General features: G+C 30.3%; 1 protein-coding gene across 1 annotated transcript in view; it reads left to right on the top strand.

Annotated features, from left to right (window-relative positions):
- The window catches only part of LOC106469285 (centrosomal protein of 97 kDa-like), a 64,960-nt gene that overhangs the window by 29,206 nt on the left and 15,875 nt on the right, over window positions 1-19,879 (top strand). The window contains exons 11-12 of the mRNA XM_022397763.1: window positions 15,382-15,486; window positions 16,616-16,806. Of these exons, the coding sequence (XP_022253471.1) occupies window positions 15,382-15,486; window positions 16,616-16,806 (296 nt within the window). The remainder of the gene's footprint in view (window positions 1-15,381; window positions 15,487-16,615; window positions 16,807-19,879) is intronic.

Below are 19,879 nucleotides of genomic sequence, written 5' to 3'. Positions count from 1 at the left end.
TGTATATATATATATATATATACACACACACACATAATATCATTAAACAAGTGTATGAAAAACTTGTTAAATTATAGCTTTTTCACTTTACCTTACTCTTAAGTTTGACAATATCTTCATTTAATTGTAACCTCTGCTCTTTTTCTTTGTAGAGTTCCTGCTGTTGGCTAGTTCAGAGAGAGAGAGAGAGAGAGATGTACATTAGTTATGATAATGACTAGACAGAGAGAAAAAAGAAGATAATAATACAACTGTATTAAATCAATGTAAAACATTAATGTTAATTAAATAAATCACAATTTCATTTACTGACATTACAGATGTTGTTCATCATTAAAATTTGTATTGGCTCACTGAAATTACAGAAATTTGGACATTATCGTTTGCAACAAATTAAATATGCTAAACTGCAGTTAGCTTGAGCTAACTTTTACACAAATCTATGGGGTTTACTCAGTAAAACAGTTGAAAAAACATCTGCAACATTTGCTTTTTGTGCCATTAATATCTCTTGAGTGCTGAAATATTTACTAAAACAGAAGGGACAAACTTGCAAAAATCTACATCGATTAGATCTATTAGTTTTGGAAATGTATAGCTTTTAATATTATTACATTGACGAGGACCTTATGATATCCTCAACCAAAAATATAAGGTGAATTTTTCTCCAGCAAAACTGAGCTTATCTCGATATCTGAAGCAATAATTCTTGTATGAAGCTTAGAAACATTCATGCACTTATCTCATGACAGCAATGAAACTTAAAAATAGTTTATAAACTGATCAGTTAGGTTTTCCTGATATATTTTAGGATTTCAGAATCTGTTATTTAGATTTTGCATTACTGTGTTTGGAATGTATTAATAATTTACTCTTTCCAAACATAATTTCCGTTTTTCATTTCTTATCAGTACAAGCATTCAAATTAAGTACTAAGCCAGGTGTGGTCCAGTGAGTAGTGTGCCAAACTGTGATTTTGGGGGTCCATGGTTTGCATTTTCCTGTAGTCTTGTCAGTTTTAATTAGAGATGCTAGCACAGATAACCTTTACGATGCTTTGCACAATATCCAAAGCGAACAAACAAACCTAATAGTACAACACAACATACCATACAATTTGCAGCTAACCAAGTAAAACCTTTATGACGTAGATGATCTTGTCAAAATTAGGACCATTTTCATGAGGTATCTGTAAGAGTGGTTTAAATGAATAGAGATATGTTGATTTGCTGATAATGTTACTTTTAGTTTCAAGTCTTCCAAATAGCTTGTCCGATGAAGTAGTTTTTCCCTATTCTAAGAAATTAAGCAGCTTTAAGATCTCAACTAAACCTAATATATTGCTTTAAAGAAATAGGAACCATAAGGCAGATGCAGTGATTTATTATTTTTGTAACATTCATTTAGGGAAACGTATATTTAAAAAAATATAAAAGTATTATCTTCCCTTTATAACTTACTATTGCAGCAAAAAAAAAAGTTTAGGCAACTATTTATGCTCTAGTCAAAAGACATAGATATCCTCTACTTCTTGTGTATGTAGCTTGTGGTGTCAGTTTTTGTGCAAGTATATCTCATTACTTCTTGTGTATGCAGCTGTGAACTTAATTAACACTTTTTCTTGTTATAGCCGTATAGACAAAGAAAATCTGAATATTTTATATTAAGCATTATTTGGCAAAGTCTATTTTTTATTTGAAAAATAATATGGTTATTACTAATATAATACGTTTGCCATAATTTTAAACCAAACTGTCATTTTCTATTCCTAATTGACCATGTGACTGCCACACAAATATTTTATATTTGTACTGTAATTAGAATGATGGCACTCGTGGCATGTTCCATCTGACAAACTGTATTGTAGAGATTGCTTAAAATATACTTAATTTTTACCCACTATCAGATTTTCAAGGTAATTTACAAACATGAGGAATCTTCATAAATATCTTACTGTGATAATTATTTATTCTAGTATTTACTCATTGTAGGTGGAAAAATTAATGAAGACTTCAGAAAATTATTTTAAAAAAGTGTTATAAAAATCAGAGATGAAAATATACCACAGATATTTGTTGAAAATATTTTTAAGATTGATTCATATTTGTTAGGAGAACGTTTGGTGTACGTAGAAGGGGATTATGGCAGTAATGACTTAATTAGAAACAGAAGAATGGGATATTGACTAATAATGAGCAGTAATGTATACTCAGTATATTAGAGAGCATTTGAAATACCTTAGACATGTTACAGCTTCAATATTTTTTTTATATTCTCTGTTCCTTAGGTATAGCTTTAGTGAGTTACATATGATGATTAATTTGTGTAGATCCTTACAACTTGAACATTTCAAATGTATCTGCATGCAGAGAGAGAAAGAGCTATTGTGAATTCTGTACAAATGATCCTGATTCCATAATTCTAAACAACCCCAGTACTTTAGTTTTTGTAAATTTAAAGGAAATGCAAATACAATTTTAAGTTTTTGTTTTCAGTCAATTTTTTATATAAATAGAAATCACTTTTATCCATTAAAACTTGACATGATGAATGTAAAACTCCCATTTGATGTTGTGTATAGCACACCTGAGTGGCCATAGTATTTAAATGTTTGCTGATTATCTCTCTAATTAAACTTGTTAAACCTTTTGGACTTCAAATTTTGAAAAATAAAACTTAGTAAATCTCTAGTAAGCCCACACAGTTTATTTAGAATTAAAATTATTGAAGATTGTTAGGGGAGAAAAAAGGACTTTTTCATCACTTTTTTACAATTATCGGTAGCTAGAAAACATTTTCTGGTGTCACATTTTGCAATTCAGTATATTTGTAAAAATACAATGAGTATAAAGTTATAATATCCTTTTGATATTTATTCATTGATGATGAAAGAACTTTATAGTTCATCAGTTTGTTTTTTGTAACATACACTATGGAGTTTTTTTTTCTACTTGTGTAGGATCTCCTGTTAAATGATTTAGTCCAACATAAAGTACTGTACTGCACATTCTACAAAAATACATTGTTATTTATTTTATGGGTTGTTAACTGTATATGTACATGTATTTTGTAAGATAGTATCCTAACAATACAGTGCCCATGAATTTTGTACTTCATTGTTATTGGATCATTATTAGACACATTTTTATGTTAGATGTATATTATGAACACCATGATATTTCATTCTTAATAGGGACTTATCACCTTTCTAGAGTGGTACGTAAAGGCTGGACTCTGAAATTACATGTAGCTTTAAAGTAATATCAGCTATGTGGAACAATTGATTCTTAAGTCACTAGAATCTTGATTTCTGGAAATTATTGTTCTAACCCATTTTACCAGCTAAAGAAATTATAAGTTGGTTTTTTTTTCCTCAACCTTAATCTTGTCCTTCATTACTGGTCATGAATATTATTTCTACATTCAGGCTCCCCAATGGCTCAGCAGTTAGCTTTGAAGGTTTATTGCACTAAAATTTGAGGCTTAATCCCTGCAGTGAGCACAGTACCAGGTATTCCATTGTGCAGCTTTGTGCTTTACAGCAAACATAAACTCAAAACTCAAACTCATTAAACTCAAAATAAATTTCTTGCCTTTTTAGGAATGTTAAGATATTTATATAATTTCTTTATTTTTAAAGAAGCAAAGATATGTAATTAAAAGTAATATTTAGTTTTTGATATTTTTTTATGAAGAAGATTGATTAAAAATTCTATTAAAGCAGTTCGTAATTATCAATAAAAGGAGTATGTTGCAAGAGTGTAAATGATATTTTACTTTGATGTATTTTATGTGAGGCTCTTTGTTTTTTCACTTTTAAAGACTTCAGACAATAAGGTATTTTTCATGCTTGAATGTATGTATCGTGTTGCACTAAAAATAATGTGATTAAAGAAAGTCATGAAACACTCAAATTCATGTGGCTCCAAGCTATATGTGGTCACGTTGGCTAGCTTTAAGAAAAACTAGCAGAAGCATCACATGGTGAACTGAGTGGGAAAACCTATGTCATGCAAAGTAAATAAAAATGTTTGAACCATAGCTTGCAGACAATAAAGTGTCTGATGTTGCCATGTCAGCCAAAGTGGATGAGGTCTGGCAGTTGTTTGATCTTTCTTGGAATGGAGTTGTTTCAATAGTTATATGTTACAATGTCATAAAAGACTGGTTTACACTGCTAATGCTCATGAAAATGGGACAGAATTTACAGCTGTCAGTATGTTAACATGGGCATTAATATCGTAAATCTATGAGTAAATTCTAGTAAATATTTGTTTTTTTCAAGTGATGGATCTATATCTAGATGTAGTTTTATTATCAGCCGATGGACTCCTGATATTGCATTCTGCACATGCTCTGATTTGTATGCATATGACTAAATATACATTAGGACTGGAAAAACAAATATAGCTGAGGTCATCTTTCAGTAAACGATATTGTAGATCTAGCATTTTTTATGTTGCATTCTGACATCTCTATTGAAGTTTCATAAAAAAGTCTTAGAAACATTAAAATAAATAAATAAAACAGACAATTATTTGTCCATACCCTTTTTTTGGTAAATAATAGCTGAAAGTGAAATTTCACAAACATTTTTTGTTGTAGCAGATCTACTGGTGTGTTTATAAGACCTGAAAGATTGCTGACAATTCTATATTGTTCTTAAAATTTGAGCTTACCCTGTATGCCTCTCATTTTCAAATGGCTGATTGGACACGACTATCATCACTGTTATCGGTCTGTGAACAAGAGCATGATGTGCCACTGCATGAGCATGACTGCTGCTCACCATGCTTCATGGATTTTCCTCGAACTTTGGATACACACTGGGCACTGCATCTTTCTTTAGCGCCAATGTTTTTGCAAATCCAATATCAGATTGTTGTTTATTTTTCAAGTCTGATTCTACAAAGTTTAAACTGCATACATGGCAGCTTTTGGATTGGACGCCATTTATCATGAGTTCTTGATACGAACTTTGTCCAGGCAGTTTCCTGTCTGACTTAGGAGTAAACTCATGCAGAGATATCTCCTTTTCCTTGGGAACCATAGTTGTTTACATCCTGAAACAATTTACTCACAAATAACTGTATTCACGACATCTATTTAATGAAATTTGTGCAAAAAAAACGAATTGTTTTCACATACCGACAATTTTCCATGCAGAAAGTGGCGCACAGAGAGCAAGCCAACCGCAACTGGCCTTCTTTACCATGAATAATGTCACTTGCATCTGACTCAATTTTTCGACCAAGTGATCCCAAAGGCTGACTGTTGCACTAACTTTGGGAGCTTCTGGGGCTGGGTTGAGGGCAAATTATCCAAAAATGACTTGACTGTAATTTTTAACTTACATTTCTATGCACTTAAATATAAATACAAAGGTATTGTGTTTATAATTGTCCAACGTCTTTAATAACATTCCATTGTGCTTAACTTCTCTGAAGTTTAAAAAAATTTGTTCATAAAATTCTATATTAGTGAATTAGAGATGTGAGCTGAGACAAAACATAGATCAAGTTTTTAAGATTTTCTATCTTTTAATTTCTTCTGGTTCTGATATAATAATTGCATTTTGAACATGTTTTTACCTATGTACATGTAGTAATTTTCCCCTTTTTATGAAAATTTTCTTTCACACAGATTCACCCAGATATATTGGAGATATAACACAGAATGACACATCAACCATCCCTGTACCGGATGTTGTAGCTAGTTCTGAGAGTCCAGCTCTGAATCCATTGTTGAACCATGTTGATCAACCTCCTGGACCAAACCATCAGCAGGATAGGAACTATAGTGTACTACCAACAAAGAGCCCAGTGACCATTGAAAGGTTTCTGGGAGACAATAGGATCCTTCTATCTGATCAAACTTGCAGAACAAAACCTCAGTATCAGCAATATGATGAGAAAGCCGAATGTCCTGTTTCACCTGCAGTTAAAACTAGGACCCCTTACCAACAGTATGAAGATAGGGTTGTTCAGCGAGTTTCACCAGTTGAACTACAAAAATATGTGAATGATAGCACTTCCATCTGCCATCCAATTCATGCCAGAGTGTCTTCAGTTCAAAAGCTAACTAATAGAAAGGTTACAAGATCAGTATCGCCTAAGATGATGTTATCATCCCAAAAACACTGTACAAAAAATGTTACACGTAAAACTGTCTCTTCAGTGCATGGCTCTCCTCCTGTTACTTCTAGACCTCAAATCTTCCATTCTCCTCGCAGGTCTTCTACAAGAACTCGCCCTTCGAGTAATTCTCCTCGAAACTCTCCTTCCAAGGATAAGTTTGGAACTAGGATGAAGCCAAGAGACACATCTATTCGGCAAGTTTATGCAAACAAGGTAGCCTCTCCCAGGCATTCATCTGGTCAAAGAAAACCAAAGCCTTTTCAAAATGGAAATCAACAGTCTCAGTTGATGACACAAACTCAGACTATATTTACCAGCCAGGCTCCCCTAACAACAGCTACCTTTGTTTTAAATAGTGTAGATGATAACCAGGTATTAATATCATCAAATATTGGACACTTAACATCCAGTAACATACACTTGGAGAATAATTCTGTAATGGAAAACAGCACCTTTCATCATAGAGAAAGAAATGTTCATGATGCTGCAACAAAGATACAAGCTTTGTGGAAAGGGTACCATACTAGGAACTTCAGTGCTCAGGGGGTGGAGCTACGGCAGGAACTTCGCTTAAGGAGAATGGAGGATCATATTCTATCTTTGCAGCAACAGGTGCATCAGTTGATGGAGCTTTGTGTTAGGTTTGTTTGATTTCTTCTTTATTTTAATCATTTTAGTATTTGCAGATAGACATTCATTATATACACCATTCTATTGCCATGTACATAGCTGTTATTAACCCTATCAACATGGGTCAAAGCCCATGTCATCGCATTTGTTGACTTGCATTCAAAATTGTATTTGACTACTATTTTATGAATTTATGTCAATAACTTTGGTATCAAATTGTAGATTATAATTCAAATTTTAGTATTATACATTAGTTAATTCCTTGATTTAAAAGTAAATATTAAAAAACACTTAAATATCGATATTTGTGTGTCATGTGGTATGTTGAATGCAGCACTGGTTCAAATTAGATGTTTGTGATGTTCAAATACAAAGACTATAGTTTCTTATGAATTAGGAACTCAAATTACTGATATTGACAAGCTAAAATATAAAATAAGAACCTCTTATCTTTTCTATATGCTAAAATATCGCTACATTTACTGACTCAAACACAGTGACCCTGCCCACCTCTTTCCATTTTTGGAAATACGTACACCTACTTCTGTCTATGACGTGTGAATAACCAATCGAAAGCTCAGAATGTCCCCCATGTGGTTCTCTGGGTCTATGCAAAGTATTTATGTGGGAAACCCTTTCTTTTCATGGCAGATTTCAAGTGGTAAGGTAAGACTTTAGTGAGCTTGAAATTTCATATTTTTAGACCCAAATACAGCTTAATTACTAAGCTTGATAAATTATGGTGGAATTCTATGGTGTTGATATAGTAATTTATGATTTTTGGTTATTTCAAAATCTATCTATAAAACCTAAAAAAAATTATTTTGTTTCACATCCTCCATGTGCAAAAATTGATAAAGCTTAGCAACCTATGGCAAGCAGCAAATGAGTACGAAGGTCGTAACTAGAAGAGATAATTGTTTGCTATACTTATTTATTTATTGTTCTATGTTTTAAGAAAAATATGTTTAAGAACTTATTTGTAGATAGTAATAATGTATATACATATGTATTATAACATAATTGTGACTATATTGTACAATATACTAGTCCACTAAAACACAGCCAAGACAGGTCACTTTGTAAAGGCCAGTTTTATATTCTTGGGTAAGGTAACATGAGTGCACTTGCACTGTATCATTGCAACTTCTGTAATGTTAGCCAGGCACGGCTAAAAGGTCAATATAATAAAGATAATAAATATATATAAATGTATAATGTTATTAGATTTAAACATTTGTGTTTTTGTTATAATTTGTAGTCATTCTAGAACAAAAAAAGCATAATTTATATTTATTATTTCCTAATTTTTTATGGTGGTTAAGAGGTTGGTCAAATTGACCAAACCCATACAGAGATTCAATAGTGAAAATAACAGATAAAATATAATGTTTTTTCTTAATAATCATTTGATAATTATCTGGAGGTTACAAAGATTTGCATGTGAAATTTTAAAATTTTCTGACGTATAAAAGTATTTTTAATCTTAAAATCAAAATTACTTTGCATGTTGGATAGTCAACATTTGAAAAGAAAAAAGGCATGAGAAAAATATTACTTAAAAAATCTTAAAATATCATTAAAAATCTGATATTTTGTGTACGAAAGCCTTGTAATGTTTACTGATAATCTGCAAAATTTCATGAAGATATACATACTAATTTAAAAGTTATAGCATAAAACTATAACAAACACAAAATGGTTACGAGGTTGGCCCCTGTGACCGAGCCCATGCTGAAAGTTAAATGGAAATTTTATTTGAAACATAAAAAAAATTGAGTATGCCACAATAATTATATGGACTCATCTCTAGCTTATTTGATGATAGAGTATGTCTATCAATGGAAAGATACAGTGATATAGTTATAACTACTTTTATCTCTTCCTCATCAAGAAGCTCACTTGGGCTTTTCAGTAAGCTCAAGCATCATGTCTTCTGAGAGACTATTCCATCATTAGGTAGTATGACCAGAGCTCATCACTGGAAATTTTAAGTAAACAACTTTTCATATTTCTTTCATAAAAAAAAATCATTTTTGTAACCCTCAATAATCATAAACCTAGTTTCAAAAACTTAAGACTACATAACTTCTTATGAGTAGAGGAGATATTGAACATAAAATGTAACATTAATTACCTTACATCAGCTCGTAGCACATCTCAAAAGCATGAACATTTTGGTAGTTTGTTGATGTATAATCACTTTTGTGTCTACTTCCTGTTGTAGTAATGGAAAAGCACTGTTAGACTCTCATAAACCACCAACCATATCAAACAAAAATGTTAAACAAGGTGCACAATGAAGGAATAACATTTTCTAATATAATATATATAACTTTATATTCTGCACTTTGTCTTTTGAACACCAAAGTATTTGTAATGCTTATTTGTTCTTCATAAGATTTTATCTAAATCTACTTGATTCACAGCATATGTTTACATTATTGACGATTAGACAATGACAAAGCACATCAAATATGTATACCTTGGCAGCTTGTGTCAAAAACAGATGCAACAACATAGCATGAGTCAGTAAATTAGGTATAAAACCAGTGTTGTTAAAAACAATTAAACACTTACCAAAATTTACTATGGATTTTGTGATAGGCAGAATTTCTTATTGGCAGACATTCTCATTGCCTGATATTCTTTTTTTTTACGCAGTTTTCATACTATTACATTAATTAAAAGAGTTCAAAAATGTAGACAGACGTGTTTTTCAGGTAAACTAAAAATAAACACTTACAATTACATTATTGGTTATGATAGTAGTAAGGACTGAGTTATGTAATTGGACTCTCACAATTGCAGTTGTAATCTATTTAGTCATTAGATTCTTTAAAATAGCCACTTTTGGCTCTAATGACAGATTTACTTTTTCATAGCTCTCTACCAAGCACTGTATTAAAATATTTAGGTGTTACAGTTTGGCAAGTGTTTTGTATTATGTGTCATTCAAACGTTTGAACAGAAGTGTATACAGAACATGTAAAAGTTAAGTATGTGTTTGTTTCCATGTCACATGTAAACATATAAGTGGTTAATATTATTTCTGTCATAGTTTTTAAAGTATAACTTTGTAGTTTCTACCTCTTAATGAAAGACTTACTTAGGAAAAAAAGAACACTGTTATGTTCCTAGGTAAGTTTTATAAATTTTAGCCTTAATGTTTTTATCAGTTTAATAACAAGAGTTTCTGTAAATATTTATCTTATTTTTTTATCATAAGCTGTTATATAAGATAATAACCATATTATGTATGTGTGTGTGTGTGTGTGTGTGTATAACTTCTTTTATAGGAAATTACATTATTAGTGTTTTAGTAGTAATTAATTTACTAGTGTAGTTTTATTATGTCCATCTACATTTCTTTTAAGACTGTAATTCTCAATCACTGAATTTTTAACTAAATATTTCAACTTCTTTGTGAAATATGCAACAAAACCTATGCAATAATTGGTCAAAAACTTTAGTTTCTTACCAGTATCATGGTTTTAAATTTCAGCCTTAAATTTTGCATTGTTAGCATTTTTATAGTTCGACATTAATGTTTTTTGAGAAGTTTCTCATTTTCACAAATGCCGGAATCTAAGGCATATGTAAATTAGGTTTTTAAAAAAGTTTAAAAATTACATATTTTCCCAAAAATGTGTATACAGTGAAATTAATTGTAAGTATACTTTCAGTTAGATATGTAAAAATTGTGAAAGTGTTCAGCTTCTGAGGGTTCAGAGACCAAGAAAACATAATGTGGTCTTTTAAAAAATAACCCTTTCAATTACTGTGTCACCTTTCAAAAGTTTGTAGATCCCTTATATAGTTCGAGTTATGTTTTGGTGTTGTATGTATCATAAAACTCACAAAGGCAGTACTGATTTTTTCTTTTTTAAAGGGTTTTTTGTAACAGAAATGCAACCCAAGAGTGGTATAATTATGCAAAATACCAGTGACTTCAAATCACTAAAATACAAAACTTTTATATGTATACATTGTTTTGTTTTTATTTGTACATGTATATGTACAACTAGTGATGAAATTAAAGAAATCTAGTTGGGTCATGTTTGAAATTCTATAATGAAAAACATTATTTAAAAAAATCTGCAGAGAGAAAACACTTGATCAGTGTTGTGAGTCAAATGATTCCTTTTTTATTTTATTTTTGGAAATATGTCAGAAGCATAAAAAAAGAACAGCATTGTTTTTGTTTTATTTTGCTCTACTTGCTATAGTATTGCAACTCAGTCTCTTACTTAATAGCTGTAGCGTAACATGAAACGCAACCCAGTGGTTCAGCAGTAAAAAGTCTTTACTGTGGTAGAGAGTGCATATAGCCCATTGTGTAGTTTTGTGCTTAACAACAATCAACCTCTGTTTTCTAGGTCCCCTGATGGGACAGCAGTAAGTCTACAGACTTCCAATGTTAAATTAGGAGTTTGATTCCTCTTGAACAGCAGATAGCCTGATGTGGCTTTGCTATAAAACACACACACACTTTTTTCTTATATTTCTGTTGACCTGACTTTTAGGTTTGTGTACAATATCTTTAGTGGGTTATCACTATAGAAATGTTTTTATATGCTGTCACTGTAATTAAAAATTGTATGCATATTTGTTATTGACATTTTTATGTTATGATTTCTACATGTCACAGTCACACCAAAGGTTAAAAAAAATACTGTAAACCAAATTTGTTTGTCCATTGTAAAAAACAAATAACATAAAGAATTCCAGTAAACAGCTAAAGATATATAGTGATTTCTTGTTGTTTTTTATTTTATCTGTTGTGATATATTGAAAAAAGTGATAAGTGATGCTTTTTATGTTATGTAGTTCATCAGAGAAAAATCAAGATTTCTTACTTTCTGAGAATAATGAACTTAACTTCAATACAACTTGTTTGATATGTGTATACAGAATTTCAGAGATGCAGTTTTTTATAGTTTATGTAATTTTTGTGTTTATACTTTAGAGGCATTTGTTTTCCAATGTAATGAAGTTTTAGCATTTGAAAAAAATTGAATATGATACTTTAACCTTTCAAAAAACTTATCACACCATAACTGATCAACAGATAGGGTAATATCATCTCTCTTGAAATTTCATCACTGTGTGGTAACTTGATGAATTTTTGTACGAGTATAGTCACACCTACGTATCTTATCAGGTTAATCTATGAAAGTATTAAAAATTGTAAAGTTTGTAATGTTATATGTTGTCTTATCTTTAATCGGTGTTTAAGTCAGTTTTTAAAAAAAAAATAAGTTAAAAGAAAGGAAGCACTGTTTATTTAACAGTTGTGTTTGTATAAACAGCCACCCTGATCATGAGTTAGGTTACATTAGCAACACATATTTGTCTTCATCTTTATTGAAGGTTTTATTTGCATATTTTATGACTTATTCTGAACTGATTTTAAACTTGTACCACTTTTTCCTATCTTTCCAAGTAGTGTATCTGGTAATTGATTCAGGATGCTTACCTGAAAGTGGATATTACATGTGAAATGCAGGGTTGCAGAATAGTTGTGCCTGAAGGATTTGGTTTGGATGCCCACCACCTTAAATTTCATTAGATTGCCAGTTTGGTGGTCATGATATTCGTTGAGTTAATTTAATTTACTGAGTATCATCATCAGTGCATCTTTTTCAAGTTTTAAGCTAGTTCTGTCTAATTTCCATGTCAACATATGTTAAAAGAATGCAAAAAAAAAAACTATCATATACATACACTTTCTCATACCAGCTTACAATCACTGGGACAGTATGTGTTGTTCTTATTCACTACTATAGAAAAACCATGAGGCAGAAGTGTATGATTTAACATCTACTGGTGACCTCTTTTAAATTAAGCTTTATTTCAATCTCATATTAAAGAACACATCAGTCTTCCAGATGGTTTGGAGGTCTGTACCCCCAAAGATTTTAGACATTTTGCAGACTTGCATTGTACATAAGATCAGTTCAGTCCACTGTTAAGTGCTTTTTTTTTCAGTTACACACACATATATATATATATCTCAAACCATTTTTAAGTAGTCAAAATAAAACAAAACTGAAGTGATAGTCCTTCAGCTGAACTTGAATATAAGTATGAAAGTAAATTTGCAGTGATTGTACCTGATCTTTTATCATTTTATGAAAATATACAGATAAACAGCATAAAAATGAAAACCTTTATTTAGATGAAATTTCAGCTTGTGGTGTTAATTTTTGTACAAGTATATCTCATTACCTCTTGTGTATGATCCCTGTGTTTTTTGGTAGTTCCTGAATACAGTTAGACATAAATGATGGCTTTTTATGTCCCTGTGTTTGTTGGTAGTTCCTGAATACGGTTAGATGTAAATGAACAATATGTAGTGTAGTTTTATAATTAGTAAGTACGCTAGTGCCTGGTGAAATAATATACACATTACTCTAACAGATAGCATATCAAAAACTACATACATTTCAGACACTTGTTAAATCATTAGTGCAGAAAATAACCAGTTATGATAGAATATTTTACAAAGAAAAACCCTTAACTTTTGTATTGTTTTTTTGTGCCAGATTAACCTGGTACTGTTTGCTGAGGATAATTCCAACTAACCAATCGAGAAAAAGTTAATCTTGTGGATCAGTTTACCATGTCAGTCTTTTATTGAAAATGAGTAAAAACAATATTGTGTAAAAGTTTGAATTGATACAGAATGTGTTCATGGTTGTACGAAGCATCCTTTTATTATTGATACTCGTTATTTTTCATAACTTGAGATTTTTCATTTCCAGTATCTGTAGCACAGAATATAGTGTTTGACTTTCCATTACTCAGTGTTCATGATATTTAAGTATGATCTTGAGTTTGAATACTATGTGAGGGCTTCTGCTTGCTTCTGTTTTAAGCTTTTCTAAAGTTGTTGTGATAATATTTAGCTTATTTGTTATTGTTTTGACTGCATACTGAATAATGCTAAGAGACTAAAGTTTAAAGAAATGGGAGGGGGAGGAAGGTTTGCACAAGTTCTGGTAAACATGCAAAATCATTGAAATTTTTATATTCAATTTTAAGGTCACTATTTTAACTATAAAACATGTTTAAAACTGATTTTCGATACTTGCATATACCTCAGAGTTAGCTAAGTGTGTCTGTTTTAATATTCAGATGTGTTAATATAAAGTTTTATTCTGCTTGTTCTTTGCCTTGTATTCAGACTTTTTAACTTTAAACCCATATTTTTACTGACTAGCATGATTATAAAAACTCTGAAAGAATGAAGCTCATAGTTGGTAAGAATGATGAATACAGTCTAGCTACAACAACTGTGATTTGTGTTTTCTTAATAATGGAAGGAGAAAAAATATGGTGTTAAGGGAAAAATCAGCCTCTTAGGAGAAGCTTAGTCTTAACATGAAAGACCCTAGATTTGGGTAAATGGATAAGACACCAACCCTAATATATATGGTAGATTAACTACTTCAGATATTCTTGATATTAACACTGAATATCATAATTTTCAAACTTTTCTTAGATGTACTCTTACTTTTTAATTTATCTTTTATAAGCATGAATTATTGCAGAATCAAACTGACTATATTTACATTTATATAGTGTTACTAAAATATCTATGTACTTTGTGTATGTTTCTACTTCAGTTATATGCACATGTGAAATGACTTAATTAATTTACTTTAATTAATTAATTAACTTATGTAAGACATTTGTTGGTGGAAGTACAATGAGTGGAAAAATTTGATATTTTCCTTTCATGGCAAGTTTAACAAAACAGTGTTACTTGCTTTAATGCATGTGGGTGTAAACTTTTAAATTTAAAACTCCCATTTTAATTGGTTAGTGATTACTGTGTTTATATTATCCATTGAAATTGTAAAGGGCATTTTACATACTCATTAAGTTCTAGTACTTTTAATAGCATTTTGTAATTTCTTCATCATGCTTTAATATTTCTATTTGATAACTATTAAGTATATTTAGTAGATTTCACTGATTACTTGTGCTTCTGGTAAATAAGATAGAAAGATAGTATGTTATAGGAATTACTTGTGCTTCTGGTAAATAAGATAGAAAGATAGTATGTTATAGGAATTACTTGTGCTTCTAGTAAATAAGATAGAAAGATAGTATGTTATAGGAATTACTTGTGCTTCTGATAAATAAGATAGTAAGATGAAGTTTTAAGTGACTGATGAATTGGATTCTGGAAACAAGAAAATTCTATCCTGAAAAGATCTTGAAAATTTAAGGAATTTTGTTTTCAGTTGGTCGAGTAAACCATCCAAATTTTTTTAAAACACTTTTGCTGTTTTTGAAAAGGTTGAGTTTAATTGAAACTCTGTTTAAGTTACTATTTTTGTCTGAGAAAAATCTGTTGCATAACAATCTGTGTTCAGGGAGGGATTGGGTGGGGGTGCCTGAGGCCCAGGCCTAGAGAGGGGCTCATAGCTTATCAGTACATTATAATAATGAAATATACTGCAGGATGTCAATGCAAGTAGGGGACCCATGGTCAAGCCACTGCCGAGGGTCCGAGTTACACTTAATCTGTCCCTGTCTGTGATTGATTTTTTTATCTTAATACATTAGAATGTTGTGAATTTTATTTCTCTTAATGTTTTAGCTGGTTCAGTGTTACATGTAGAGAGTGCTGTTACATATAAAGAAAAGAACAAGAATTTATCCAAAACACCTCCTCCCATAAGTGAGCAACAACTGTGGATATCAAGTAAGAAGTGATTTTACCTTTTATATTAATAATGTATTTTTGTTTATTACATTAGACTTAACCCAGTCATGACTCAGATCCTTAGTGATTTGACATTGTTTATATGTAAATGTGTTGTTGGTGATCCAATATTATGTGTTTGACTTTGTAAGAATTATTCATGTTATACATTGTTTCTGAACATAAGCTAGGAGCTTATTAGTGGATCTTACTTTATAGTTTTGGTCACTAGTGAGTGACCATGTTGCAATAAAAGATTTATCTTGACTAAGAAAAATTATTTCCTGAGATTAGCCGAGATTTATCCATGGCAAATAATTATACCTAATGTTATCTTTACTGAATTGTTTTTTATAGTAAGTGTACTAGAGATTTATGCTTGTAACTATAACTAATGTTATCTTTACTTAACTGTTTTCCATATTAAATGTAGCAGAGATTTTTCTTGGCAATTAACTACACCTGAGGTTAACTTTATTTAGATGTTTTCTGTAGTAAGGTCTGTATAGACATATTTATGACAAACAGTTGTATCTAAGGTTATGATCTTCATCAACTGTTTTCCATAATTTTCTCTTGTAACTTATATAAGCTAGTTAAATGTACAGCTTTTTTCATCATGATGCATGGCTTGATTCATAAATTTATCAATATGTAATTTAATATCAGTATTAAGTATTGAAATGAATTAAAGTTGATATAGTTGATTTGTTTGAAAAATTATTTAAGGTTTGCCTAAACGAACCATTGTAACACCAAATAATATATATAATTCATCATTTTAAGCAATTCAAAAGTACAAAAATATGCATATGTGGTAACCCAGTCATGATGTTAATGGTTGTGATCATTAAGGTTTCAAGTGATAAATAGTCATTTTTACCCTGATTATCAGGATTTTAAGTGAATGAATGGTCATTTACAAGCATTTAATAATGTTTTATCATTCAGTTCCAAAAATAAATTTGCTCTTTTTTGTTTTGTTTTTTCTGTGATCATGATTATGTATATATATTTTGGTACAGAAGATATTTCTATTTTTTTATGTTTATAAAACCATTAGTTTAAATATATTATTTTCATGTTTTAATAGAAATATGGAAATAATGTAATTTCCTACATTTTCTAGGAAATGACAAGATAATAAAATGCCATACTGAGACTCCAAATTCTTCGCAGCAGTGTTCAGATAGTGTTATTGAGCTTATTGAAGGTCTGTATTATAGACTAATATATTGTTATTCTCAGAATCTTACTATAAATATGATCCATTATGTGTGTATTAGCATCAATCACCCAGAATTGGCTGGCTTTATTACTGTAATTTTTTGTATGGTAACTGAAAACTGTCCAATAGTGTACATGGGTTATTTTGTTTTAGGATTTTTGCCCAAGAAGAGCCATAAAAGACCCTGAAATAGGGCCCCTTTCCACTTTTTTTTAATGGATTTTTGGCATTGAATTTAAAGATACAATACTTAATCAGTTAAATAAGTCAATGATTACTTTCCAAAAAGCAGTTTAAGCAATTAACATCTAATGAGGTCATTAGGTATTTAATAACAAAAGAAAGAACGAATGAGAAGATTATTTAACATTGCCCTTTATACAGTTTTTTTCTTCCTTTAATCTCTTGCTAGGAGGTCAGCGAAATCAACCGATCTCATAGTTTTCATATTATATCTTTTAATACACTTTATGTATCTTTACAAAATTTGGCAGACTTTTAGTAAACATTACAAATTATTTGTACACAAAAAATCAGATTTTTTACTGAAGATTTGTCTGTGAATACATATAATATTTCTATATACTATTCTAAGTGCTAAATTATTTCCACGTTAAGATTAAAAATACTTTTTTTCATCTCAAAAATCTCAAATTTTATTTATGTAATTTCTAAAACTTCCTAAATAAATTTCAAACTTTTTTTTTTTATAAAACTATATTTTATCTGTTATTTACTCTACCCTAACTTTATACAAGGTTGGTAAATTTGAATGACCTTCTAACCACCCAAAAAAAATTGAAGTACATCTAAATTACCCTTTTTTTCTTTCTAGAATGACTTCAAATAGTAATATGGAACTACATTTGTTTATCCTAAATAGCTTTACACTCATAATAGTATACCTGTATTTATACTTAAAATGTATTGTTTTATTGCCCTTTGAACCCTAACTAATTACTATTCCTGCCATTATAAGTTGTAAATCACGTGCAGCTCACATTATGGTATTCAATTACATTATGCACAAGTTACTCACAAGCATAACTTGTAAAAAAAAATTATTATATTATTATTTATTTCACCTACTCTAACCTTAAGTAACGTAAAAAGTTTTGTTATTTTACATTTTAGTTACTTTTATAATAATAAATAAATAAAGAATACACATGAGAAACAAAAAGAGTACTCATCCGGGTCTTCTTTTTATGCTGTTGGCTGTGTCAATGACACTTAACCCTACTTTTTATGCTGTTGGCTGTGTCAATGACACTTAACCCTACTTTTTATTCTGTTGGCTGTGTCAATGACACTTAACCCTACTTTTTTTATGCTGTTGGCTGTGTCAATGACACTTAACCCTACTTTTTATGCTGTTGGCTGTGTCAATGACACTTAACCCTACTTTTTTATACTAATGGTAATACTGCACTAAATACTTTTTCATGTAATTAAGTAATGCACCAAAGAACACAGAATAATAATGTGCAAAAAGGCAACTAATGTCCCATAACTATTGCAATTTTTCTGGCTTTTTAATTATGCAACAAGAGCCATTAAAACTTCATCTACGCTTGTAATTGTGTTTCTCATTGGAATCAAGCTTGAACTGAAAATGCAATTGACAATTTTCTTTACAGTAAACAACATAATATAATACATCATTTGATAGCTTAGCTTTCTATTGGTTATAAAAATATAGTATTGAATGTCAGAGAGAACTATGGGCAATTTCTGAAAGAGGGGATGTGACAGGTGGGTGTGGCAAGAGGGTTTGGATTGTTTAAATCATGGTCTGTAACCAAATAAGATTGAAGGCTATGAAAATTATGCTTTGCCTGAGCAATGATGATATTATAATAAGTAATTTACATTAAATTTTGTACTTCTTGGAAGGGTAGTAAATATATTAGAGAGGAGGGAATGCCTAGAGAGCAAATATTACAATGCTCATGCTAGTTATTGCCTTATAAAAATAAGAACTTAAAATTGATATAATATTAAAATATAGATTATTAGCTATGTTTTATTTTTGTTTTGCTATATTTATTGGTATATCATGAAAAAAAAGTTGTTGGATTAAATTTTTAATGTAACTCACTAAAACCTCTTGACATGTGCAGAAAAAGATGTCTGTGGAGAAAGGATTAACAGGTACCCTCAGCTAGTGACTATAAAATGCATTTTTTTTTACTTATTCAGCTATGATTTTAATAGATTTATGTGAGTATTAAAAGAAATTAATTGTTAAACAATTTCCTCTAACTTATAATGTGGCATGAATAACTGTATTAATGCAGAATTCTCACAAACCAGATACATGAGGGAAGTTAATGGAATATGGCTATTGGTCAGAAAAAAAAATTCCATGTTATAGAATATAAAATATAGAAAAATGATATGGAAGTGAAATTCAAAACTTAGAATGTGAAAACATTTATAATCACAATAAAGAATGAAACATCAGAGGTATTCTCTACTAAGTTATCCTGAAAATCCAAGTATTTTGCAAATTACAACTTAGGATAAGAGTATTTACTAGTGCTAAACATCAGTTGCACAAAAAAAGTTTTTATACATCTCCAAGAAAGTACATTTTCAAATTTCGATCATGGAAAATTTTGTATAATGTTGCAAAAATGTATGTAATAATTTGTGTGGGAACTCTATTTGTTAGGTGTCAATAAACATTTTTTAATATACTAAATACCAAATACCTGTGAAATATGAAAATTTTCTATCGCATCTAGAATAATAAATCTTACGTTTAAAAAGAGAATTTAGAAACTAAACTTTATCATCATTGCATCAGCTATCTGTAGCTTGAAGTCCCCTTTCATGGTGTCAGTTTTTGTACAAGTATATCTCATTACTTCTTGTGTATGCAGCTTGTGATGTCAATTTTTGTACAAGTATAATAAAAAGCCATCATTTATGTCTAACTGTATTCAGGAACTACCAACAAACACAGGGACATAAAAAGGCGTCATTTATGTCTAACTGTATTCAGGAACTACCAAAAAACACAGGGATATAAAAAGCCATCATTTATGTCTAACTGTATTCAGGAACTACCAACAAACACAGGGACATAAAAAGCCATCATTTATGTCTAACTGTATTCAGGAACTACCAACAAACACAGGGACATAAAAAGCCATCATT

This window comes from Limulus polyphemus, unplaced genomic scaffold (assembly GCF_000517525.1).
Source record: "Limulus polyphemus unplaced genomic scaffold, Limulus_polyphemus-2.1.2 Scaffold3397, whole genome shotgun sequence".
In the NCBI taxonomy this organism is placed as follows: Eukaryota; Metazoa; Arthropoda; class Merostomata; order Xiphosura; family Limulidae; genus Limulus; species Limulus polyphemus.
Note: the sequence above shows the minus strand (reverse complement) of the source record. Positions and strands in the feature narration are given on the sequence as shown.